At 41.8% G+C, this 25,840-nt stretch overlaps 1 protein-coding gene across 2 annotated transcripts in view; it reads right to left on the reverse strand.

The window, feature by feature from the left end:
- Positions 1-25,840, reverse strand: part of LOC139367656 (receptor-type tyrosine-protein phosphatase U-like) — a 343,935-nt gene that overhangs the window by 23,217 nt on the left and 294,878 nt on the right. The window contains exons 18-28 of one of the 2 annotated variants that reach the window (XM_071105929.1): positions 25,393-25,469; positions 23,850-23,867; positions 23,098-23,134; positions 20,741-20,838; positions 19,984-20,100; positions 12,012-12,166; positions 11,481-11,616; positions 10,607-10,756; positions 2,393-2,707; positions 1,359-1,484; positions 65-222 (exon numbers count right to left, since the gene is read on the reverse strand). In XM_071105929.1, the coding sequence (XP_070962030.1) occupies positions 65-222; positions 1,359-1,484; positions 2,393-2,707; positions 10,607-10,756; positions 11,481-11,616; positions 12,012-12,166; positions 19,984-20,100; positions 20,741-20,838; positions 23,098-23,134; positions 23,850-23,867; positions 25,393-25,469 (1,387 nt within the window). The remainder of the gene's footprint in view (positions 1-64; positions 223-1,358; positions 1,485-2,392; positions 2,708-10,606; positions 10,757-11,480; positions 11,617-12,011; positions 12,167-19,983; positions 20,101-20,740; positions 20,839-23,097; positions 23,135-23,849; positions 23,868-25,392; positions 25,470-25,840) is intronic. The other variant, XM_071105938.1, reaches the window with a different exon arrangement.

A 25,840-nucleotide genomic window follows, 5' to 3' on the forward strand; every position in this document is an offset into this window, starting at 1 on the left:
ATTGCGTTCGTGCATGTGAGCACTTGTGTGTGTGTGTGTGTATCAGATTGTCAGGAATACTCACAGGCAGTGGACAACAGTGCGGCCATCTCCACACTCCCTCTGCCACTTGTGCACGTGAGCCAGTAGGCTGAGGAAGGCCTTCTTGGAGTCGGGCACGTCGCGGTAGGCTGACCAGCGCAGGAACTGGAACTGACACACCACCAGCTGGCCCTCCTGGGGCTAAGCACAGAAAGAAAACATGAAGCTCATGAGACCTAAATGTGTGTGTGTATGCATGTGTGTGTGCATGAGTTCCTGCCTGCGTGTGCGCGTTCATGTGTGTCCATAAGTGTGAGAGATTTATAGCTCTGCTGGTGAGACTGGGACCTGAGGTGTGAAAGAGAGATGTCCATGTGTGCTCAGAGCTATAGCCCAAACCAGTACCTGCATTAATATCACTCTGATGCTGCAGGGGCACACGTGACAGCTGTAACAGCCTCCAGCCCTACAAGTAAGGAGCTAGGGATGCACTGTAAATCATGCAGATTGGACTAACACAAACAAATAGGATGCAAGGAGAAGTTACAATCATGGAAGTGGGATTTTCTATGGACCTATTTCTCTTTCACACACACAAACAATTGCACACACCCTCATTTCACACAGACAAACACACCATTTCCCGACACTATGCTATCTGTGGGTTGCATTCTTCCAAGTTGTGTGAGGTGCTGTTTGACAGTGCAGTGTAGAGGAGAGAGGTAGAGAGAGGTAGTGTAGGTGAGGAGGGATGACAGGAGGGGTAGATTGGGGAAAGGAGGATGCCACTCTATGAGGGTGGTTATGGGCACTTCCTCTCACAACCTGCCAGCAGGGACAGTCTGGTTGACAGTGATGCAACACACCTATTCATTTACACACCCACACACAGTACAGTAATGTACACAAACTCAGACAAAAATAGATAATTAAGACACACAAAAAGGCACGTAGGCATATGCACAAGCACAAACATGCACACCAAACAAAGTCTCTATTATTCTTCACAGAGGTAGGGAGGGAACATTGACAGGCATCTTCCTTTTCTTCCTGCCGGCATACTAAGGGGGACTTTGACAACACCAGTACTCCCTGCACTTTGACAACAGAGCTGTCATCTTCAGTTGGGATTGACATGAAGCCTAATTCATGAGTTCTGCCTGATTCTCTACATTATGCATTATGGTCAAAGTTCCCCTTAGTATCCCAGCAGGAAGAAAAGGAAGATGCCCATCAACGTAATGTCAAGCAGGAAATTGAAAAAGGGAGACGGTTGTTTTATAGGGTTGAACGCATCTACTCTGTGTGTGTGTGTGTGTGTGTGTATAAATGCTCACCCTTGTCACATTTTTGACACAGAACAGACGAGTGATGACGTCGTCGTCAGCTGACATGGACAGGAACTCAACCTCCATTGGCCCATACCGCTGCAGACCAGGCTCTGGCCAGTACTGGACACAGGGCTAGAGAGAGAGAGGAGGGGAAAGAGAGAGACAGGGAGGTAGGGTAGAGTGAAAAAAGGAGGAGGAGGAGAAAATAGTTCATTTGGCATCTTTGGGACCTATAGATCAATGTCAAGATTCCAAAAGGGAAATATCAGAGTCTAATCAATTCACCCCCAAAACCACCCTGTGACAACTCCAAATGTGTTCCAACGGCATGTGATTGGAACTGGTATTGCAACAAAAACTAGCAGACCTTTCTGAAAGGAAGGGCTCTCACATAATTATGAAACAAAGTGAGCGCAGAGAGAGCGAAAGAGAGAGGTGGAGGGAGAGAGCGAGAGGAAGAGAGAATGTGTATATGTGTGAGACAGACAGAGCAAGAGAGAGCAACAGAGAAGTGGGCCGGTATTAAATGACAGTCAGGCAGACACTGTGAGATACCTACAAAGAGAAACCTTGAGTTGTGGCTTGGGGGTAGGAATTAAAGTTGATATAGCTGAATCTCTAGAGACTGAAATCAAGCGAGGAGTGTTACTGACTCCACAATACCAATGTGGTCAGAGATCAAAGAGGCACAATGCAGTGTGAAAGAACAAATCCAAAAGCACACACACTTATACAGAGACTAAATGATGGCAGAGCGGCATGGCTCTGACTGGCTAAGTCTTCTGCTATTAGCACTACGGACACAGGAGCAAGAGTTGAGCTAAGATACAGCATCCCAGACACTGCCAGTAGAATCAGAACTAGATTCAGACTCAGATCTGCAGCATTTTTCACTGTGAAAAGTGAAATGCTGATTCAGCAACAGAACACTGTCCCTTCCTAATAAACTGCATTCATTAACATATACATATATACATACATATATATTACATGCATACAGTATATCTTAATATGCATAAATATTGATATGTATAGCTCACCCAGGCAGAGTTGGACTGGTTGAGCTGGTTGAGCATGACCACCGAAGTGCAGCCGTAGTCGAACACCAACCTCCAGAAGTCGGCGGTGGTGCCGGGGAGCGGGTGAGGGGTGACGATGAAAGCGGCGGGCTGGTGGAAGCTGTCAGTGAGTGCCGCGTTGATGTAGTTGTTGCTCTCGCCCTCGGTGGTGACCAGGAATGCCAGGACGCGGTCAGGCGGCAGCACGTCCATGCTGCGGTTCTTCTCCCGGTTCCTGGGGAGCAGGGCGATGCTGCACTCCTCCACGTCCAGGTGAGGGGTGACCGAGTTCAACGTCTGGAGGACGGAGGGGAGGTGGAAAGGGAGGGAAGATGGAGGGGAGGAGGGAGGAAGAAAAGTTGGAGGGATATAAAGATTTAATGAAGGGAGAATTTATGAGATTGGTGAGGTGAGGTGAGATAAAGTATCAGAAATAAAAATAGGTGATGAAGAAAGAGGGAAAGGAGGGAATTGATGCAGGCGGACAGAAAGAAGGGGAGGAAGTGGGGGTGGAGAAACAGCATGTAATGACAGATTGGCCACTCGTAATTCTCTGTCAATACTGGTACATTGATTGACAGTTTCAGTTAGAAGCATCTTTAAAATAGTTTAACATCACTCTGAAATAGTCACAGAGTTCAATAACAAATTGGAATAATTAGGCCAGCCTCTTGCATAATGAACACAAATGTTATGAACCTTTGGGAAAACAAAAGTGAAAACAGAATCCTTTGCACCTATTCCTTTTGATGAACATTAACAAGTATTCCACCCTAATTACATAAGACAATATAAACAGAATATTTGGATCATTAATGCACCACATCAATAATAGATCTGAGAAATGTTGATCTTAGTGATACTGGCTGGTATTGGCTTTATCTGGGCTTTGTGATAGATTCGGCATGAGCAAAATATAGGTAGAATTTGTATTAGAGGTTGTATTTGGCATACATTGCATGGATCCTTTCAGAAGGAATGTCAGTTGGGTGAATTTACAGGATCAAAGGGATCCACTTGCCCATTTTACTTAGGAAGAACTAACAACCTGTAATCAGAGAGCACCCATGCCTATTTTCCCCTGCCTAAGTAATAAGTAATGAATCGTCAAGTAATGAAAAGTGGCATAATTCATATGAAGTGTATTTGGAAAAACACAGTAAACAGTAAAAGTGAGCGTGTGAGCGCCATCACCGACCTAGAGGACTGGGTGAACTCGCGTTCCGAGGCCAACGTGAGTAAGGTCTTTAATCATGTCACCCCTTGCAAGGCCGCGGGGTCCGATGGTATTCCCGGACTCGTACTCAGAGCTGGCAGGCATATTCATAGTAATTTTCCACCTCTCCTTGTTCTAGTCTGTAATCCACACATGTTCTAATGACCACCACCATTCCTGTTCCCCAAGAAGTCTTCATGCAATAATGACTACTACCCTGTGTCATGTAAAAATATTCCCCGCGTGAAAAAGTTTGCAGTCGTTCTGATTGTGTTCTGATTGTGACGTCATGCGGTGAAATTTCTCCCAGCGTGAAAATCCCAGCTCAATAATTGCACGTGCATCTCTTTATATGGATGGATGGCGGAGCTCGTGTGGATGTTTCTCTCACACACATTTGCTTTACACATCTGCCAGGAATACCGACTCTGACCAATCAAAAGCTTGTTGAGGCATGAGATCAGCATATAAATACCCAGACTCGTGTGTCGAAGTGCTGAGGGTCAATGTGAGGAGAGATTTTTTGCAAATGCAAAGACTTAGGCGCTACGTTTTTGATTGACAGTACATACATTTGTTTGTTAGTTAGTTAGTTAGTTAGCTAGCTATACAAACAAGTTAAAACTGAACACCTCTGAGAACAAGCCATCTCGACCAGTTTATAGCTAATTATGCTAGTTAGCTAGATAAATCCAAGGCGAGGAGATGAGAGAAACGAACTTCAAGGTCATCGGTGTGACTTAACCCTTGTTTTGTAAAAAATGACCCGCCACTTAAGTCTACCCCTTCCTTTTTCGAACATTCTGTTAAAAATCGCGCAACTTTTCAGCGTCCTGCTACTCATGCCAGGAATATAGTATATGCATATGATTAGTATGTGTGGATAGAAAACACTCTGAAGTTTCTAAAACTGGTTAAATCACGGCTGTGACTATAACAGATCGTGTGTTTCATTGAAAAACGCAAGAAAAACTGCTCTCTGAAAGCTAAAAATAATTTCCATAAGTCACTTTCATGGGTTGTTAAAAGAGCACAAAATTAATTATGGATCTGCATGCAATTCATACAGATTCCACACGATGTCGCCATTGTCGTCATTTTCAATGGACTTTTTTGTTGGAAAATCCAACTAACAGGATTCCGTTTCTTCCGGTCTCCACCAGGATGGTTTGAATGTGCACATTGGCAGCCATTGATTTGCAGACGAGGAGCTATTGAATATACATCGCCCTGTAATCATTTTGATAGATTATAAACGTTTACTAATACCTAAAGTTGGATTACAAAAGTATTTCGAAGTGTTTTGTGAAAGTTTATCGTCGACTTTTTTAATTTTAAAAAATGACGCAGCGTTTAAAAACGATGTTTTTTTCTGAATGACACAGCTTCCATAGAAAGCTATTTTGGGTATATATGGACCGATTTAAACGAAAAAAAGACCCAATAGTGATGTTTATGGGGCATATAGGAGTGCCAAGAAAGAAGCTCGTCAAAGGTAATGAATGTTTTATATTTTATTTCTGCGTTTTGTGTAGCGCCGGATAAGCAAAGTCTTTGTTTACGTCGCATTCAGGCATTTTGAGGTGTTGCATGCTATCAGATAATAGCTTCTCATGCTTTCGCCGAAAAGCATTTTAAAAATCTGACTTGTTGGCTAGGTTCACAACGAGTGTAGCTTTAATTCAATACCCTGTATGTGAATTTTGATTAAGGTTTGAGTTTTAACGAGTACATTTAGCATTTAGCGTAGCGCATTTGCATTTCCAGGTGCCTAGTTGAGACATCTGCGTCTCAATTAGGATCAAGAAGTTAAACAGCAGAGAAAACCCCCTAAATTATATATTTTTAATTTGAGTGACCCCAACATTAGAAAAAGTGAAACATCACCTTTGTTCATATTTCCATGAAAGCTGTACATCACCAGGGTACAAAAATGGTCTTTGGGTCATTTTTGACCCAGCAGTTATAAAATAATTTACACACCACAAAAACCACAAAGACACACACACACTCACAATGAGAAATGTAGATTATATGTGCTACTGATTGAACTCAGTCAGCAGCTCCTGAAGAGAAAGATCACCATGGTTGGCACAGTTAGAAAGAACAAGCCTGAGCTCCCCCTGCACTCCTCGCAACAAGGGAGAGGCCTTCTAATCAAAAATTGCCTTCAGCCCCACCACCACTCTAGTTTCTTACCTCCCAAAGAGTAACAATAATGTGGTCCTCCTGAGCACACTCCACAAAACGGCTGAGATCAGTGATCATGAGGACAGAAAACCAGCCATCATCCTAGACTACAACCACAACAAAGGAGGCATGGACAACCTGGACAAGGTGATTGGAACTTACAGCTGCAGGAGGATGACTGCCCGCTGGCCTCTGGTCATCTTCCATAACATCATTGATGTGTCCTCAAACAATGCCTTCGTGTTATGGAACAGCTGGGAAAGGCACATGTAACCCCACACATTCAAAGAAGGGAGCGCCTCCCCCAAACAGAAGCCTCTGCAGCGCTTGTGAAAGCTGTTCAGGGGGCTGAATCTTGTCCTGATCCACCTGAGGCTGCAGCTGGGGCAGGTAAGAGGAGGAGATGCCAATTCTGCCCCCCCAAAGAAGGACTGTAAAACAAATACTATGTGCTGCACATGTGAGAAATACATCTGCAAAGTCCATGCACACAAACATGCATACTGTGCTACGCCTTGCTAGCAGCAGGCAAACTTGTCACGGAAATCAGAAAAGCAATCAAATTAAATCGTTTACCTTTGATGAACTTCGGATGTTTTCACTCACGAGACTCCCAGGTAGACAGCCAAAGTTCATCTTTTCCCAAAATATTATTTTTGTAGGCGAAATAGCTCCGTTTGTTCTTCACGTTTGGCTGAGAAATCGCCCGGAAATTGCGGTCACCACAACGCCAAATTAGCTCCATGATATCGACAGAAACATGGCAAACGTTGTTTAGAATCCATCCTCAAGGTGTTTTTCTAATATCTATTCGATAATATATCAGTCGGGACAATTCGTTTTTCACTCTGTCCGATTGGAGTAATGGCTACCTCTGTATTTTACGCGAGAATCTCTCTCGGAGCCACCATGTGACCACTTACGCAATGTGGCTGCCTACGGCTATTCTTCAACAGAAATGCGTAAAACTACGTCACAATGCTGTAGAGACCTTGGGGAATAGGTAGAAAGCGTAAACTCGTTGATGGTACATTCACAGCTGAATAGGGAGTAATTGGAACGCAGCGCTTTCAAAACCTGGGGCACTTCCGGGTTTAGATTTTTCTCAGGCTTTCGCCTGCAACATCAGTTCTGTTATACTCACAGACAATATCGTTACAGTTTTAGAAACGTTAGAGTGTTTTCTATCCAAAGCTTAATTATATCAATTATATGCATAATTATATCAATTATATGCTCAATTATATGCATATTCTAGCATCTTTTCCTGACAAAATATCCCGTTTAAAACGGAAACGTTTTTTTTTCAAAAATGAAAATACTGCCCCCTAACACCAAGAAGACTCCAGCCACCCAAGCCATAGACTGTTCTCTCTGCTTCTGCATGGCAAGTGGTACCAGTGCATCAAATCTGACACCAACAGACTTGAAGATCCCCAAGCCATAAGACTGCTAAATAGGTAACTAAATAGCTAACAAAATGGCTACATAGACTATCTGAATTGACCCTTTTATTTATTTTTGCACTGCACACTCACGCACACTGACACTCCAAAACACACACAACTACTCACTTCATCATTTGCTCACACACACATAATATGCATATACATTTATACATACTCCACACACACGCACACCCACTCAAATACAATCATCATATACGCTGCTGCGTATTTTTGTTCTACCTCATGTTATTTTTAGTATTACATTGTTATTGATTACTGCATTGTTGGGTTTAGAGCTTGCAAGAAAGGTATTTCACTGTACATGTGCATGTGTCATTACAACTTGAAACTTAAAAGGGGGGATGCGTGTGGGGCTATTCCAGTATGAAATGCAGTACTTTGAAATGCAAAACCTTGAATCAATGATGCTGCTCTTATAGTAGAGTCAGTAGACAGTACTGTTTGGAGGGCTAAGAGAGGAAGTTAATGCATGTGGGAACACAGCTGGTGCTCCTGTCCTAATCAGAATTAAATAAAGTGGTTTGAGACCACAACATTCCCGGCTTCCCACAAATCATGGGGGATTTGAATGATAATCACACACTTTTAAAGGTGAGAAGAAACTGGAATCCTTGTTATGCCATTAGCAAACACACATGCAAAACAGGCAGGCATGCATATACAAGCTCACATTCACGCATGGATGCACATACACCTGCACCAGACCTTAAAAAAAGCATACATTTTCTGAGATCTGTATTCAAAAAGTTGTAGTCACCTACAGAGTAACTATTTGTTCCCCTGGAAACAATTATTCAGTGGGAACAAACAGTTACTTTGGTGGTGACTATAACTATTTGTGCCTCTATAATAAACTGTAATTCATTTTGGAGCAACATTATATTTGTATTTAAATGTATTATGGATCCCCATTACTAAACCCTGCACCGTAGAAGCTGCTGCCCTATGTACATAGACATGGAATCACTGGTCACTTTAATAATGGAACACTAGTCACTTTAATAATGCTTACATACTGTGTTTTAGTCAATGCCACTCCGACATTCTTATTTCCATTCTTTTACTTTTAGATTTCTGTGTATTGTTGTGAATTGTTAGATACTACTGCCCTGTTGAAGCTAGGAACAGAAGCATTTCGCTACACCTGTAATAACATCTGCTAAATATTCTACATTTCCTGGGGCCCAGCAAAATTAAAGCAGTTTATACTATTTTAAAAACATTAGAAGAGATTTCACAACACATTAAGTGTGTGCCCTCAGGCCACTACTCTACTACCACATATCTACAAAATATAATGTATGTGTACATGTGTATGTTATCGCATGTGTGTTGTAGAGTAGTGGCATACAAGTATTTTACACCATTTTAAAGATAAAATTCTCGTTAATCCAGCCACAGTGTCCGATTTCAAAGGATTTACAACGAAAGCACCACAAACGATTATGTTAGGTCACCACCAAGCCACAGAAAAACACAGCCATTTTTTCCAGCCAAAGAGAGGAGTCACAAAAAGCTAAAGAGATAAAATTAATCACTAACCTTTGATGATCTTCATCAGATGACTTCATGTATGTTTTGTTTGATAAAGTTCATATTTATATAAAAAAATCTATGAGTTTACATTGGTGCGTTATGTTCAGTATTTCTAAAACATGCGGTGGTATTGCAGAGAGCCATATCAATTTACAGAAATACTCATAATAAACATTGATAAAGATACGACTATTATACATGGAACTTTAGATACACTTCTCCTTAATGCAACGCTGTGTCAGATTTTTTTTTAACTTTGCGGAGAAAGCAAACCATGCAATAATCTGAGTACAGCCTTTAGACAACAAAGCAGCCAAAAAGATACCCGCCATATTGGGTAGTCAACATTACTCAGAAATTTTAAATATTCACTTACCTTTGATGATCTTTATCAGAATGCACTCCCAGGAATCCCAGTTCCACAATAAATGTTTGATTTGTTCGATAATGTCCATCAGTTATGTCCAAATAACTTATTTTGTTATGGCGTTTGGTAAACAAATCCAAAAGCGCGTTCAGGTCGCGCCGAACGTCGGACGAAAAGTTCAAAACGTTCCGTTACAGTCCGTAGAAACATGCCAAACTAAGTATGGAATCAATCTTTAGGATGTTTTTAACATACAATTTCATTAATGTTCCAACCGGACAATTCCTTTGTCTGTACAAATGAAGTGGAACGTACAAATGAACCTTTCACGTGAGCGCGTCAGATCGAGGCTGTGGCACTCTGCCAGACCACTCACTCAGAGCCCTTATGAGCCCCTCCGTTAGAGTGGAATCTTCAAAACAGGTTCTAAATACTGTTGAAGTGGAAGCCTTGGGAAGTGAAACATAACTAATATTCCACTGTATCTTCAATGGGGGCTGAGTTGAAAAACTACAAACCTCAGATTTCCCACTTCCTGGTTGGATTTTTTTTCTCAGGTTTTTGCCTGCCGTATGAGTTCTGTTATACTCACAGACATCATTCAATCAGTTTTAGAAACTTCAGAGTGTTTTCTATCCAATACTACTAATAATATGCATATATTAGCATCTGGGACTGAGTAGGAGGCAGTTTATTCTGCGCACACTTTTCATCCAAAACGTGAAAATGCTGCCCCCTAGCCCAAACAGGTTAAGGGAGAAATAAAAGTTTATGGCCCGTATCACTTAGTGGCCTGCCTAGCACTAAAGACACAATGTTTGTACAGATGTGTAGGAGGAGACTCAGCCTATGAGGCATAAGTGCTTGTGTGAAAATGTTTTTGTCTAATGCAGCTGTCTTGACCCTCTGGGAAGAATAAACTTGGTTAAGCTTTCATAGTGTCTGTTGAGTTTTTGTATTTAACTAGGCAAGTCAGGTAAGAACAAATACTTATTTACAATGACACCCTCCCAGGGAACAGTGGGATAACTGCCTTGTTCAGGGGCAGAATGACAAATGTTTACCTTGTCAGCTCGGGGATTCGATCCAGCAAACTTTCGGTTACTGGCCCAATGCTCTAACCACTAGGCTACCTGCCACCCCAAGAATGCTGATTTAATCCGTCTACATTGTCCTGTTTTCTGCTACAATGTGTTGGACTTCTGAGCCATGCAGCGTTGTTACATCAAGTTCAGGCCAGACACAACTTCTGTCTGATCCCCTCTAGTCCACCAGCAACAAAGTCAACAGTGCTTCAATTCAGTATTCTAGGTTGGGGTTGTATTGTTTGTTTTATCTTAACCTTTTCTGTGAAGTCACTGAATAGTATTTTACAAGGAAACAGAAGATGTATCATTTCATTTCAGTGTGTGACTGACCTGGAACTCATCTCGTAGCTGGGAGGAGTTGCTCTGAGAGTCCAACCGCAGCATGTTTTTGTAGATGAGTGCAAACTCATTCACCAAGATTGCCGTCTCTCCACACAGACAAGCCTCCAGGATGGCATCATGGATAAATATGTACTGCTCCTGCAGATAGAGAGAAAGGGGTGAGAGAGAGGTGTGTATGGAGAGAGAGAGAGAGAGAGAGGGGAGATGAAAAGGGGGGAGAGAAAGACAGAACAACAAAACAGAGAGAGTAAGAACATGAAGAACATAGGATGATATCACAAAGAAAGTGGGTGAAGTATGATACAGAGGACAAGGGGGGGTTAGAGAAAGCGAGAGGGAGAGAGATAAGAGAGAACAACAGAACAGGGAGAGTTAGAACATAAATAACAGGACCATATCACAAAGAAAGAGTATGAGGTGTGGAAGGGTGGCGAGAGAGAAATCTCATTACCTGCCATGATGTGAATTAAATATAAGCTATAACATTGTACAGTGTATCAAAGAGCGGTGGGAGACTGAATAAATATGTCTAAATAAATAAACATTTGCAATGTATATATTTCATTAGAGCACCCCTGCAAATAACTACAAATGTAATACACAGCTAAACCAATATTGGATTTAGATAATACGATTAAGATATGCTATATCAACGAAAGAAAAGCCACGTGCTTTTGCATTGCACTGTGACAATGTAAGCCTTCACATCTCGGAAACCATCGACCTATACACAAGTCCCAGTGGACGAGCTAGGCTAGAATATTCCCCTCACTCTCTCCGAGTTCCCCAAACACAATACAGAAAATACAGTGAATCATTTTATCTTCCCCCACTGAAATGTACTGTAGGCCAGCCCATTCACCTCTGTCTGGATCATGTTAATGCGTCGTGAGCAGAGGGTTTTGACACAGTTGTAGATGTCCACCACACCCTCACACTCGGCCATGTCCAGCATGACGTCCAGCACGATGTAGCAGCCTGTGCGGCCCGCCCCCACACTGACACAGAGACACAGGGAGAACAACATGTCACTGACCTTTGACCCTTTAGGACAAGCCTTCACATACAATACTGTAATAACAGTGTTCAGATAAGGGTTGAAAGCAACTCTTGGCTCTCTCTTTCTTTGGGTGACATGAAAATAATATAATCAGGGCTGGGGATGGATGCAATTCCCCTATACAAGGCATCAGCCACAGCAGGTAAAACTGGTTGAAATAGCGTCCGACTCATAACGAATGTAAAACTGTTTAAAATTGTGTAATTTCAATCAGTTTTGCCCACTGGGACTAAGCTTTAAAGCTTTGAAAACACAAAGTAGTAATGGTTGCATGAGCATTGACAGCTAGCAGGAAGTGATGTACTGCAATGTGCATTGATTGGAGGCTGGTACCTGCAGTGGACGACCACAGGTCCAGCATCGGGGGGCGTGGATGCTTTGACCCGCCGTATGAAGGCCAGCAGGCCTGTGGCGTGGTAGGGAACCCCATGCTCCGGCCAGGACGTGAAGTGGAACTGACGCACCTCGTGTTTAGCTGAGTAGCCCATCTGTGGAAACACAACATCAGAAGAAGAACAAAAAGAAGATTACATGAGTTACAGTTCCTTCAGAAAGTTTTCATACAACATTTTGTTGTATTACAGCCTGAATTCAAAATGGAGTAAATATTTGTTTTCAAACCCATCTACACACAATATCCCATAATAACAAAGTGAAAACATGTTTTTATAAATGTTAGCAAATTTATTGAAAACATATTTAATTTACCTAAGCATTCACACCCATGAGTCAAAACATTGTAGAAGCACCTTTGGCAGGGGTTACAGCTGTGAGTCTTTCTGGGTACGTCTCTAAGAGCTTTGCACACATGGATTGTGCACAATTTGCCCATAATTATTTTCAAAATTCTACAAGCTCTGTCAAAATGGTTGTTGATCATTGCTAGACAACCATTTTCAGTTCTTGCCATAGATTTTCAAGTAGAGTTAAGTCAAAACTGTAACATTCACTGTCTTCTTTGTAAGCAACTCCAGTATAGATTTGGCCTTGCGTTTTAGGTTTGTATTTGTATTGATTATGGATCCCCATTGCAGCAGCTACTCTTGCCGAGGTCCAGCAAAAAAAGGCAATTTTAAAAACATTACAATACATTCACAGATTTCATAACACACTGTGTGCCCTCAGGCCCCTACTCCACCACTACCACATTTCTACAATACAAAATCCATGTGTACCTGTGTGTAGAGTGTGTATGTTATTGTGTGTGTGTGCATGTGTCTGTGTTTATGTTGCTTCACAGTCCCCACTGTTCCATAAGGTGCATGTTTATTTATTTTTAAATCAAATTCTACTGCTTGCGTCAGTTACTCGATGTGGAATAGTTTTCCATGTCGTCATGGCTCTATGTAGTACTGTGTGCCTCCCATAGTCTGTTCTGGACTTGGGGACTGTGAAGAGACCACTTGTGGAATGTCTTGTGGGGTATGCATGGGTGTGCGAGCTGTGTGCCAGTAGTTCAAACAGACAGCTTGGCACATTCAACATGCAAGTAGTGATGAAGTTAATCTCTCCTCCACTTTGAGCCGGGACAGATTGACATGTATATTATTTATGTTACTCTGGGTACATCCGAGGGCCAGCCGCGCTGCCCTGTTCTGAGCCAAGTCCCTTTTTGTGGTATCTGACCACACGACTGAACAGTAGTACTGTAAAGAAGGTAGAGGAGCTCTTCATTATGGACAGACTTCTCCCCATCTTAACTACTGTTGTATCAATATGTTTGACCATGGCAGTTTACAATCCAGGGTTACTCCAAGCAGTTTAGTCATCTCCACATGCTCAATTTCCACAGAATGTATTACAAGATTTAGTTGAGGTTTAGGGTTTAGTGAATAATTTGTCCCACATACAATGCTTTTAGTTTTGGAAATATTCAGGACTAACTTATTCCTTGCCACCCACTCTGAGACAAACTGCAGCTCTTTGTTAAGTGTTGCAGTCATTTCAGTCGCTGTAGTAGCTGACGTGTATCGTGTCTAGTCATCCACATACATAGACACACTAGCTTCACTCAAAGTCAATGGCATGTTGTTAGTAAAGATTGAAAATAGTAGGGGGCCTACTAGACAGCTGTCGTGGGGTATTCCTGATTCTACTTGTATTATGTTGAAGAAGCTTCCATTAAAGAACACCCTCAGTTCTGTTAGACAGAAACTCTTTATCCACAACATAGCAGGGGGTGTAAAGCCATAACACACACGTTTTTCCAGTAGCAGACTATGATCAATAATGTAAAAAAACGCACCGACATCTAACAAAACAGCACCCACAATCTTTTTTTAAGCAATTTATCTTAGCCAATCATCAGCCATTCGTGTAAGTGCTGTGCTTGTTGAATATCCTTCCCGATAAGCATGCTGAAAGTCTGGTATTCTAGTGGTTAGACTGTTGGGCCAGGAACTGAAAGGTTGCTGGATCGAATCGCCGAGCTGACAAGGTAAAAATATGTTGTTCTGCCGCTGAGCAAGGCAGTTAACCGACTGTTCCCTGGGTGCCGAAGACATGAATGTTGATTATGGCAGCCCCCTGCACCTCTCTGATTCAGAAGGGTTGGGTTAAATGCTGAACACAGTTTTCAGTTGAATGCATTCTGTTGTACAACCGACTAGGTATCCCCCTTTCCCCTTGTCAATTTGTTTACTGTAAAATAGCATTGTATCTGGTCAAACCATTTTTTCTAAAAGTTTGCTAAGGGTTGGTAACAGGCTGATTGATCGGCTATTTGAACCAGTAAAAGGGGATTTACTATTCTTTAGTAGCGGAATTACTTTTGCTTCCCTCCAGGATTGGGGGCACACACTTTCTATTAGGGTTGAATTGAAAATACGGCAGACATGAGTGCCAATATCGTCCGCTATTTTCCACATTAATTTTCCATCCGAGTTGTCAGAACCCAGTGGCTTGTCATTGTTGATAGAAAAATCATTATTTAACCTCTCACTTTACAGAATTCAAAATTACAATGCTGGTCTTTCATAGTTTGGTCAGCGATACTTCTGTGGTGTCAGCGTTTGTTGCTGGCATGTCATGCCTAAGTTTGCCAATTAAAACATAATTAAAGTAATATCATTCGGTTTTGTAATGAATGAGCCATCTGATTCAAGAGCGGAGTTAGCATTTTCCAAAAAAGTAATTTACCTTCTTAACCTCTTTGATCTCTAGGGGCGCTATTTCATTTTTGGATAAAAAAACGTTCCCGTTTTAAGCGCGATATTTTGTCACGAAAAGATGCTCGACTATGCATATTCTTGACAGTTTTTGAAAGAAAACACTCTGAAGTTTCAGAATCTGCAAAGATATTGTCTGTAAGTGCCCCAGAACTCATTCTACAGGCGAAACCAAGATGATGCGTCAACCAGGAAATTAGCAGAATTTCTGAAGCTCTGTTTTCCATTGTCTCCTTATATGGCTGTGATTGCGCAAGGAATGAGCCTACACTTTCTGTCGTTCCCCCAAGGTGTTAGCAGCATTGTGACGTATTTGTAGGCATATCATTGGAAGATTGACCATAAGAGACTACATTTTCCAAGTGTCCGCCTGGTGTCCTGCGTGGAATTCGGTGCGCAATTGCCAGCTGCTTGTACTTTTCCATTTGATTGAGGGGAGAAACCATGCTTCCATGAACGATATATCATTGAAGAGATATGTGAAAAACACCTTGAGGATTGATTATAAACAACGTTTGCCATGTTTTCAGTCGATATTATGGAGTTAATTTGGAAAAAAGTTCGTGTTTTGAGGACTGAATTTTCGTTTTTTTTTGGTAGCCAAATGTGATGTATAAAACGGAGCTATTTCTAATACACAAAGAATCTTTTTGGAAAAACTGAGCATCTGCTATCTAACTGAGAGTATCCTCATTGAAAACATCAGAAGTTCTTCAAAGGTAAACGATTTTATTTGAAGGCTTTTATGTTTTTGTTGAAATGTTGCGTGCCGGATGCTAACGCTAATGCTAACGCTAAATGCTACGCTAGCTAGCTACTTTTACACAAATTATTGTTTTCCTATAGTTGAGAAGCATATTTTGAAAATCTGAGATGACAGTGTTGTTTACAAAAGGCTAAGCTTGAGAGATGGCATATTTATTTCATTTGCGATTTTCATGAATAGTTAACGTTGCGTTATGGTAATGAGCTTGAGCCTGTATTCCTGATACCGGATCCGGGATGGGGAGATCAGAGAGGTTAAGGTATAGGAGGCAGCATTTTCACTTTTGGATAAATAGCGTGCCCAATTTCAACTTCCTGCTACTCATGCCAAGAATATAAGATATGCATATCATTAGTAGATTTGGATAGAAAACACTGAAGTTTCTACAACTGTTTGAATCATGGCTGTGAGTTTAACAGAACTTATGTAGCAGGCAAAACCGTTCAGATTTTTTTTGAGGTCTCTGTCTGTTCAGTGCAGGGTCTGTTTCATTGGGAAACGGTATTTCTTAGGAACTTGTTTTTAGTTCCTACCGCTTCCACTGGATGTCACTAGTCTTTGGAATTTGGTTGAGGTTATTCATTTGTGCAATGAAGAAGTACGGCCATCTAGGAACTGCATAACACTGTTGAGAGTTGAGCAAGACTTGAAAAGTAGCTTGGTTTGTTGTCTTCCTGTATTGAACACAGATAGACCCGTCTTCAATTTTATCGATTATTAACGTTTAAAAATACCTAAAGTTGTATTACAGAAGTAGTTTGAAATGTTTTGGCAAAGTTTACAGGCAACTTTTGAAATATTTTTTAGTGACGTTGCGCAATTTGGAAGCAGTTTTTCTGGATCAAACGCGCCAAATAAATGGACATTTTGGATATATATGGACGGAATTAATAGAACAAAAGGACCAATTGTGAAGTTTATGGGACATATTGGAGTGCCAACAAAAGAAGCTTGTCAAAGGTAAGGCATGCTTTATATTTTATTTCTGCGTTTTGTGTAGCACCTGCAGGGTTGAAATATGCTACCCTCTTTGTTTACTGCTGTGCTATCATCAGATAATAGCTTCTTATGCTTTCGCGGAAAAGCCTCTTTAAAATCTGACACGTTGGCTGGATTCACAACGAGTGTAGCTTTAATTTACTATCTTACATGTGTGATTTAATGAAAGTTAGATTTTTATATAGTAATTATTTGAATTTGCCACGCTGCATTTTCCCTGGCTTTTGGCAGAGTGGGACGCAAGCGTCCCCTATACCATGAGAAGTTAAGGTACTCCAAAGCATTTTACGATCAATCTTCATGTCATTTATCTTAGTTTCAGTGTAATTTCTTCTTGTTATTCAGTTTAGTCACATGATGTCTCAATTTGCAATACGTTTGCCAATCGGTTGTGCAGCCAGACCTATTTGCCATTCCTTTCGCCTCATCCCTCTCAACCATACAATTTTTCTATTTCTCACCAATCCACAGGGATTTTACAGTTTTTACAGTCATTTTCTTAATGGGTGCATGCTTAATTGTAACTGGAATAAGCAATTTCATAAATATGTCAAGTGCAACATCTATTTGCTCCTCATTACACACCATGAACCAACAAATATCCTTTACATCAACAACATAGGAATCACTACAAAAATGATCATATGACCAGTTATATACTATATTAGGCCCAGCCGTTGGAACTTTGGTTTTCCTAGATATAGCTACTATATTGTGATCACCACATCCGATGGATTTGGATACCGCTTTGAACCAAATTTCTGCAGCATTAGTAAAGACATGATCAATACATGTTGATGATTTAATTCCTGTGCTGTTTGTAACTACCCTGGTAGATTGACGGATAACCTGAACCAGGTTACAGGCACTGGTTACAGATTGAAGCTTTTTCTTTAGTGGGCAGCTTGATGAAAGCCAGTCCAAATTTAAATCACCCGGAAAACATATCACTCTGAATCACATACATTATCAAGCATTTCACACATGTTATCCAGATACTGACTGTTAGCACTTGGTGGTATATAGCAGCTTCCCACAATAATGGGTTTTTAGGTGAAGCAGATGAACATGTAGACATATTAATTCAAAGGTATTTAACATGAGATCCTCTAATCTTTACAGGAATGTGGTTCTGAATATAAACCGCAACACCTCCACCACTGGCATTTCTGTATTTTCCTTAAATGTTATAACACTGTATTGCTACCACTGTATCATCAAAGGCATTATCTAAGTGAGTTTCAGAGATAGAATATGAATGTCATCTGTTACCCGCAAATAATTGATTTCATGAACCTTGTTTCTTAATCTACATATGTTAACGTGGGCTATTTTGAGCAATTTTTTAAGCTTTACTGGGAAGCTTAGCAGAAATAGATATGCTCATGTTATTTACAGTTGAGGTCGGAAGTTTACATACACTTAGGTTGGAGTCATTAAAATGTGTTTTTCAACCACTTCACAAATGTCTTGTTAACAATAGTTTTGACAAGTCGGTTAGGACATATACTTTGTGCATGACACAAGTCATTTTTCCAACAATTGTTTACAGACAGATTATTTCACTTATAATTCACTGTATCACAGTTCCAGTGGGTCAGACGTTTACATACACTAAGTTGACTGTCCCTTTAAACAGCTTGGAAAATTCCAGAAAATTATTTTATGGCTTTAGAAGCTTCTGGTAGGCTATTTGACATCATTTGAGTCAATTGGAGGTGTACCTGTGGATGTATTTCAAGGCCTACCTTCAAACTCATTGCCTCTTTGCTTGACATCATGGGAATATCAAAATAAATCAGCCAAGACCTCAAGAAGAAAATTGTAGACCTCCACAAGTCTGGTTCATCCTTGGGAGCAATTTTCAAATGCCTGAAGGTACCAAACAATAGTACGTAAGTATAAACTACTCCAAAACCGCCACAAAAAAGCCAGACTACAGTTTGCAACTGCACATGGGGACAAAGATCATACTTTTTGGAGAAATGTCCTCTGGTCTGACGAAACAAAAATAGAACTGTTTGGCCATAATGACCATTGTTATGTTTGGAGGAAAAAGGGGGATGCTTGCAAGCCGAAGAACACCATCTCAACCATGAAGCACGGGGGTGGCAGCATCATGTTGTGGGGGTGCTTTGCTGCAGGAGGGACTGGTGCACTTCACAAATTAGATGGCATCATGAGGAACAAAAATTATGTGTATATCTTGAAGCAACATCTCAAGACATCAGTCGGGAAGTTAAAGCTTGGTCGCAAATTGGTCTTCCAATGGACAATGACCCCAGGCATACTTCCAGAGTTGTGGAAAAATGGCTTAAGGACAAAGTCAAGGTATTGGAGTGGCCATCACAAAGCCCTGACCTCAATCCTATAGAAAATTTGTGGGCAGAACTGAAAAAGTGTGTGCGAGAACTTTGCTGTTCCCTCTTAGCAGCTGTACTCCATAATCGTACAGTGGTGCTCCCACGGAGAGTGGCGGCAACAGTGAAACGATAATTCTGTGTTTGTGCCACTGTCACTCCGCAGAGTTGCTCTGAGCCGCTCCATGGAGAGACCCTGGCGTTGATTGACAGGATGGTCTACTGAGAGCAATGAACACTTCAAGCTCAGGTGCTGTCATTGTAGAAGCAGCATGCCTCAGCGGTGTGGGGGGGGGGGGGGGGTTAAGTAGCTTGAGTTATTAAATCCTCTCACTGCAGGCATATTTAATCAGAGGGCCCTCGATGGTCATCGTCTCTGAGTCACATCGGTCTGTACATCAGGAGCTGTTGTTTATTCTAATCTCTCTACATCGTATTTATGCATCGTCAGGCAGTAAGACAATGTCTACTCAAGTCAGTGTATATGCCAACTGCTGCGGTCTCTGCAATGTTTATGAGCATTGGGAATGAGACTGGTACAGGGGCCAACTCAGTAACAAAGGAGAGGAAAGAACCATAGAGCCAGAGTAGTATTTCCTACTATCACCCCTCTTTAGTCAGAGACAGGGTGCTATATGTCCGCCAAGTGCCTTTATCAGAAAGAGGAGTCAAAGAGGCCTCTGTGGAGCCAAGTTCTCTGAATAGGATGCATTCACAACAGAAGCACCTCATAATTGAGACAGATTGACTGCTGGTTCTGTTCAGTTGGACTGATAAACATCACAGACTCTCGATTATAGAATACTGCCTAGAAACGCTGGAAGAAGAAACAATGCCATCATGGTATATTTAAGCAGTGAAGCGATAAGAAACCCAAATAAGAAAAGAATGAGGGAAAGATACTTAGTAATAGCTGGGATTTGTCCTGTACAAGTAAAATCCATGTGATATTGGTCATCGACGTAGACTGACTCAATGTCAAAAATGTGCAGGTACAGAATGGTTGGACTTACCCTCTCCAAGGCAAAAGTACGAACGGTGTACTCTGAAAGTGTGTCCAGCTTCAGCAGTGTAATCTTGATGTCTCCATACATCTCACTGTCATCAGGCCAGTATTTACAGCATTTCACCTGGTCAACAGAGACAAATTACATTTGATCAAATACGCATACAAGGATAGTCACAGAAATGTGTTTGACATGTGTTTGACCAAGCAGTGTTACTTGTTGGAGAATTATGTCACCTACTGCTCAGCATGAAATAAATGTAAGGAAGACACAGAACAATTATACTTAAATTCAGCTCCAACAAAATCAACCAGTTCTTCCATAGATAGAGGTAACTATAATAGTCTTTAATGAGGGGGAACATAATATCTAAAACTGGGCCACCACTAATGTTTTCCATTAAGGCACAAAGGATTTTTGTAACTTTTTATTTAGGTTAGATGTTTTTTATTTTTCAGCTGACGAACAATCCAGAGCTAACGTATCGATTATGGAGTACAGCTGCTAAGAGGGAACAGCAAAGTTGATGCACTGATATTGATAGAAACACTTTGTGATCCTAACCACTATGTCTACGTTTATGACTTCAGAAGAAAATAACGGGACATAGACTATAACATTTACATTCTGCTGGTGTTTCAATTACTCTTATGTCTGTCTGAGCAAATAGCAAGGGACCTGCATACAGTACAGAGAAAATGTTATTGTGTCCCCCTTTGCACTGTGTGAGATGTGTGTAAGAGGAGAGAAGTGTGGGACTCACCCTGCCTATCTCTAACAGTTTAGTGATCATGACAATGCTGAAGCAGTTCTCCTGCCACACCATCCTCCAGAAGTCATACACCGTCTCCTGTTTGGGCCCTATGGGACAAAGAGGTAAAACCATCACATCAACCATCAACCATATACAGTGCCTTGCGAAAGTATTCGGCCCCCTTGAACTTTGCGACCTTTTGACTCATTTCAGGCTTCAAACATAAAGATATAAAACTGTATTTTTTGTGAAGAATCAACAACAAGTGGGACACAATCATGAAGTGGAACGACATTTATTGGATATTTCAAACTTTTTTAACAAATCAAAAACTGAAAAATTGGGCGTGCAAAATTATTCAGCCCCCTTAAGTTAATACTTTGTAGCGCCACCTTTTGCTGCGATTACAGCTGTAAGTCGCTTGGGGTATGTCTATCAGTTTTGCTCATCGAGAGACTGAAATTTTTTCCCATTACTCCTTGCAAAACATCTCGAGCTCAGTCAGGTTGGATGGAGAGCATTTGTGAACAGCAGTTTTCAGTTCTTTCCACAGATTCTCGATTGGATTCAGGTCTGGACTTTGACTTGGCCATTCTAACACCTGGATATGTTTATTTTTGAACCATTCCATTGTAGATTTTGCTTTATGTTTTGGATCATTGTCTTGTTGGAAGACAAATCTCCGTCCCAGTCTCAGGTCTTTTGCAGACTCCATCAGGTTTTCTTCCAGAATGGTCCTGTATTTGGCTCCATCCATCTTCCCATCAATTTTAACCATCTTCCCTGTCCCTGCTGAAGAAAAGCAGGCCCAAACCATGATGCTGCCACCACCATGTTTGACAGTGGGGATGGTGTGTTCAGCTGTGTTGCTTTTACGCCAAACATAACGTTTTGCATTGTTGCCAAAAAGTTCAATTTTGGTTTCATCTGACCAGAGCACCTTCTTCCACATGTTTGGTGTGTCTCCCAGATGGCTTGTGGCAAACTTTAAACAACACTTTTTATGGATATCTTTAAGAAATGGCTTTCATCTTGCCACTCTTCCATAAAGGCCAGATTTGTGCAATATACGACTGATTGTTGTCCTATGGACAGAGTCTCCCACCTCAGCTGTAGATCTCTGCAGTTCATCCAGAGTGATCATGGGCCTCTTGGCTGCATCTCTGATCAGTCTTCTCCTTGTATGAGCTGAAAGTTTAGAGGGACGGCCAGGTCTTGGTAGATTTGCAGTGGTCTGATACTCCTTCCATTTCAATATTATCGCTTGCACAGTGCTCCTTGGGATGTTTAAAGCTTGGGAAATCTTTTTGTATCCAAATCCGGCTTTTCCTTGTTCTTCATGATGCTCTCTGCGCTTTTAACGGACCTCTGAGACTATCACAGTGCAGGTGCATTTATACGGAGACTTGATTACACACAGGTGGATTGTATTTATCATCATTAGTCATTTAGGTCAACATTGGATCATTCAGAGATCCTCACTGAACTTCTGGAGAGAGTTTGCTGCACTGAAAGTAAAGGGTCTGAATAATTTTGCACGCCCAATTTTTCAGTTTTTGATTTGTTAAAAACGTTTGAAATATCCAATAAATGTCGTTCCACTTCAAGATTGTGTCCCACTTGTTGTTGATTCTTCACAAAAAAATACAGTTTTATATCTTTATGTTTGAAGCCTGAAATGTGGCAAAAGGTTGCAAAGTTCAAGGGGGCCGAATACTTTCGCAAGGCACTGTAAGTAGGACCAAAGAGTTTTTCCTGGTCAGGTCAAATGCCATACTGTAATTAAAGTTGTGCTGTGCAGTGCTTCATAGCAGTGTTCATTGGTCTGTGCCAGCGAACTGTGGCTCAGTATGAGAAGTGACAGGTGAAACAGGAAACGGATCATATGGCCGAGGAAGACACTAAGAATAGCTTACTCACTCAGACTCACACTCTATCACACTTTATCTCTCTCTCTCAGAGAGAGAGTGAGTTTGTGTAAGATAAGTGAGTAGCTAGACACGCTAGGAGAGGGTTTAACTGATGCTGAGGTGTGGATGATTGACAGAGGGAGAACTGTAGGCTCTCACACACACACACACACACACACACACACGCACACGCACACGCACCCGCACCCGCACGCACACACTCTCTCTCTCTGTCTCCATGTATCACCCACCCCATATCATGCAGTGGGTTGGCGGGTCACACATGCAGTCAGTCACCTTTTGATTGGATGGAGAGACACTTGAGATCTGTCTGTGTCACTGTTGCTAGGTCCTACGTGGAAGTTCATTGGGTAGGTTGGTCGACCTCAATTTTACACACAAAAACACACAATCCCACACACAAGCACCCAAATCCAGACATGGCGGGATACTCACCCTGAGTGGCAATGAAGTGGTTGGATCGATGGTAGCCCTGAAAAAGAGAACATGGGATGACATACTTAGTAAGCCATCTGTGCCTCAGACAGCGCTTTCAGCATGCCCACGGCATCCACGCACCACCTCAATCGGTCATAGTGGTAACCGTAACCTCCTGAGATTTGACCTCATGCAAGCACAAGTAATATAACTACATAGGGACACTTGTCACATGCTGGAGATGACAAGGCATGCCAGTGGGTATGGTGAAAATGACACAGCTCTATATGCTCACAGGTCACACAAACAATGGGCCACAAGGCAGTCTCGTCTTCCGCAGATATGGGAGCTCCTTCAAACGTGCATTCCTCTTTACTTAGTGGGTTGTCTTTGATTTAGGTTTGGTCGAGAAAAGGGTGCCTATTCACAATACCTCCTTCAACGGTATTGCCAGAGTGCAATGGTGCTCTTGTTATTCTACTGTAAGATGAGCTACTGGCTTGAAGCTTGGACATGGCTCAGGTGGAAATAGACAAACATCTAAGATTCAATGGCAGATAAAAGGAAAAGAGATGGCAACCCTCAGTTTCTTCACTCTGCTGCAATCTGAACATTGTGAAACCTCGGAGCAGCTTGCTTTGTGCCAACTCTGAATGCAGGCTCCCAAACACTAGACTGAAGGGTTTGCATTTTGAAAGAGGGATGTGCTGCATGGGAAAGAGGGAAAAGAAAGGGATGGTAGACAATAGAAAGAGCAGTGAATTACTTACTTCCCTGTTAATCCGAATCTACAGGGTCCAAAGTCGAGAAGGTGGGGAAGGTAGTAGAAAAAAAAGAGAGAACAGATAGAAGCTAGTTAATGAAAGAAGATTGAGAAATCTAAGGAGATAAAGGTTGCAGACAGGAGGAGAACCTGTACTGAGAGGTGTGCTAGTTTACATACAGTATGTGTGTGTGAGGCTGAGTGTGTGTTTTGTGTGTGAGCGTGCGTGCATGCATTTGTTCATGCACGTGCTGCCATGTGTGTGTATTGCTTTGGACTGTCTCCCTATTTAACAAATTAGACGCTGTCATATAGCATTCAGCAGGGTTCAGCAGAGTTTGATGATGGAATGATGCCCTGTATGTACACATGACAAACACAGGCAGCTGCCAAGCATGCATATACATACAGCACAATACTGTATACCCACACACACACAGCCACACATACAGGCACACAGCCTGGCGATGAGTGACAAAGAGATCAAATCAAATGCTAAAGAGAAAAACTATCTGAGAGCTCGCACTTCGTCAACCTCTGCTTTAACAAACAGAAAACACATTTCAGAGAGAGGATAAACTTTTCCATGTAACCTTTGGTGAAATAGTAATGCGCTCTCCACAAGTACTCCCCTGTAGCAACGTATTTATTCATCATTCAGTGCCAGGCCTTGTCAGGGGGCCAACTTGGCCATACAGCGAGCAGCACCCAAGCATTAAGTGGCAGGTCTCTAATGATGCCTGGTCTCCCTGTGCCCTGACACTCTAATTGGCACCCTCACAATGGCAGGAGTCAAAATAGGACGGACCCATTTTAGTGCCCTCTCAAGTGCCCTCTCTATGCTAATGAAGTCCCCTAAAAGCATTTCTCCTCCACAAGTCCCCTCTCTCTATATCTCTCCCGGCTTAACGATGTAAAAGGAATGCTTTCACCTTTCCGACGAGGCGTTTTAGACAAGTTTGTCTCTTATGATGGAATAACGTGCATTCATGACTGTACAGTCCAACAAATTGATGATGCATGTTGCTCTACGGGAAACACATTCTATTTGATGCAGATGGAAACAAGAAGTATAATGAAGTGAAGGTGAGCAGTCAAAGAGATCATGTCTCAGAGATGCTCCCCGTCCATCCAGCGATTGAACAACATCAATCCAGTCTATTCAATTCAGAGGGATTGGGGGGGTTTTACAAAGGGCTTTACCGCCAGGACTTGGTATTATAAAATTAATGTATTGTCTATTAATAGCGTTGGATAAGGGGTTGTAGAGGTAGTCACCAAACAGACATGGCATCTGGCCAAATGCCAAGAGGAAGGTTTGTGATTGGATCGGGGTTGGGTGGATGGTGGGGTGAGCCTGGTGTTTCCAGGAATAGGAATAACCTCTCACAGGTAAATCTGGGGAACCGGATTGCTTAGGGCGACACAAAATACTGTGAAATGGACTGTGGTTTTTCAGAAAGGGATAAGGAATGACTTGGTGTGTTTCCCAGTATAACACTGTGATTGGACAGGATTCTGAGCAGAAAGGAAGGAGAGCTGAAACTTACGTCTATGTAGTTGGCGTTGATGTAGTCGGAATTGGGGTCTCCCAGGAGTGGGTGGAGCTTGACTCTGTGGCGGTTGTCTGGAATGGAAACATATGAATCACATATCAGCCGTGTTTCCAATTGCATTACAGTACATCCACACCACATACAACTCAATTAAATAAAACCTTTCTTTTTTTTACATTTTATAAAAAATATCTGTACATAAAATAACACATTTACTGTAGTAACTTGACAAGGAATGCCTACACGCATTTCAATATAACTTTCCTTTACTTTCAACCTAAGAAATAAAAGGTGTACAGCCATGTACACAACTGGCTCCCGGGTGGCGCGGCGGTCTAAGGCACTTCATCTCAGTGCAAGAGGTTCACATCTAGGCTGTATCATATTCGGGCTGTGATAGGGAGTCCCATAGGGCTGCGCACATTTGGCCCATCCAGGTTTG

Source organism: Oncorhynchus clarkii, chromosome 2 (assembly GCF_045791955.1).
Source record: "Oncorhynchus clarkii lewisi isolate Uvic-CL-2024 chromosome 2, UVic_Ocla_1.0, whole genome shotgun sequence".
Classification (NCBI taxonomy): Eukaryota; Metazoa; Chordata; class Actinopteri; order Salmoniformes; family Salmonidae; genus Oncorhynchus; species Oncorhynchus clarkii.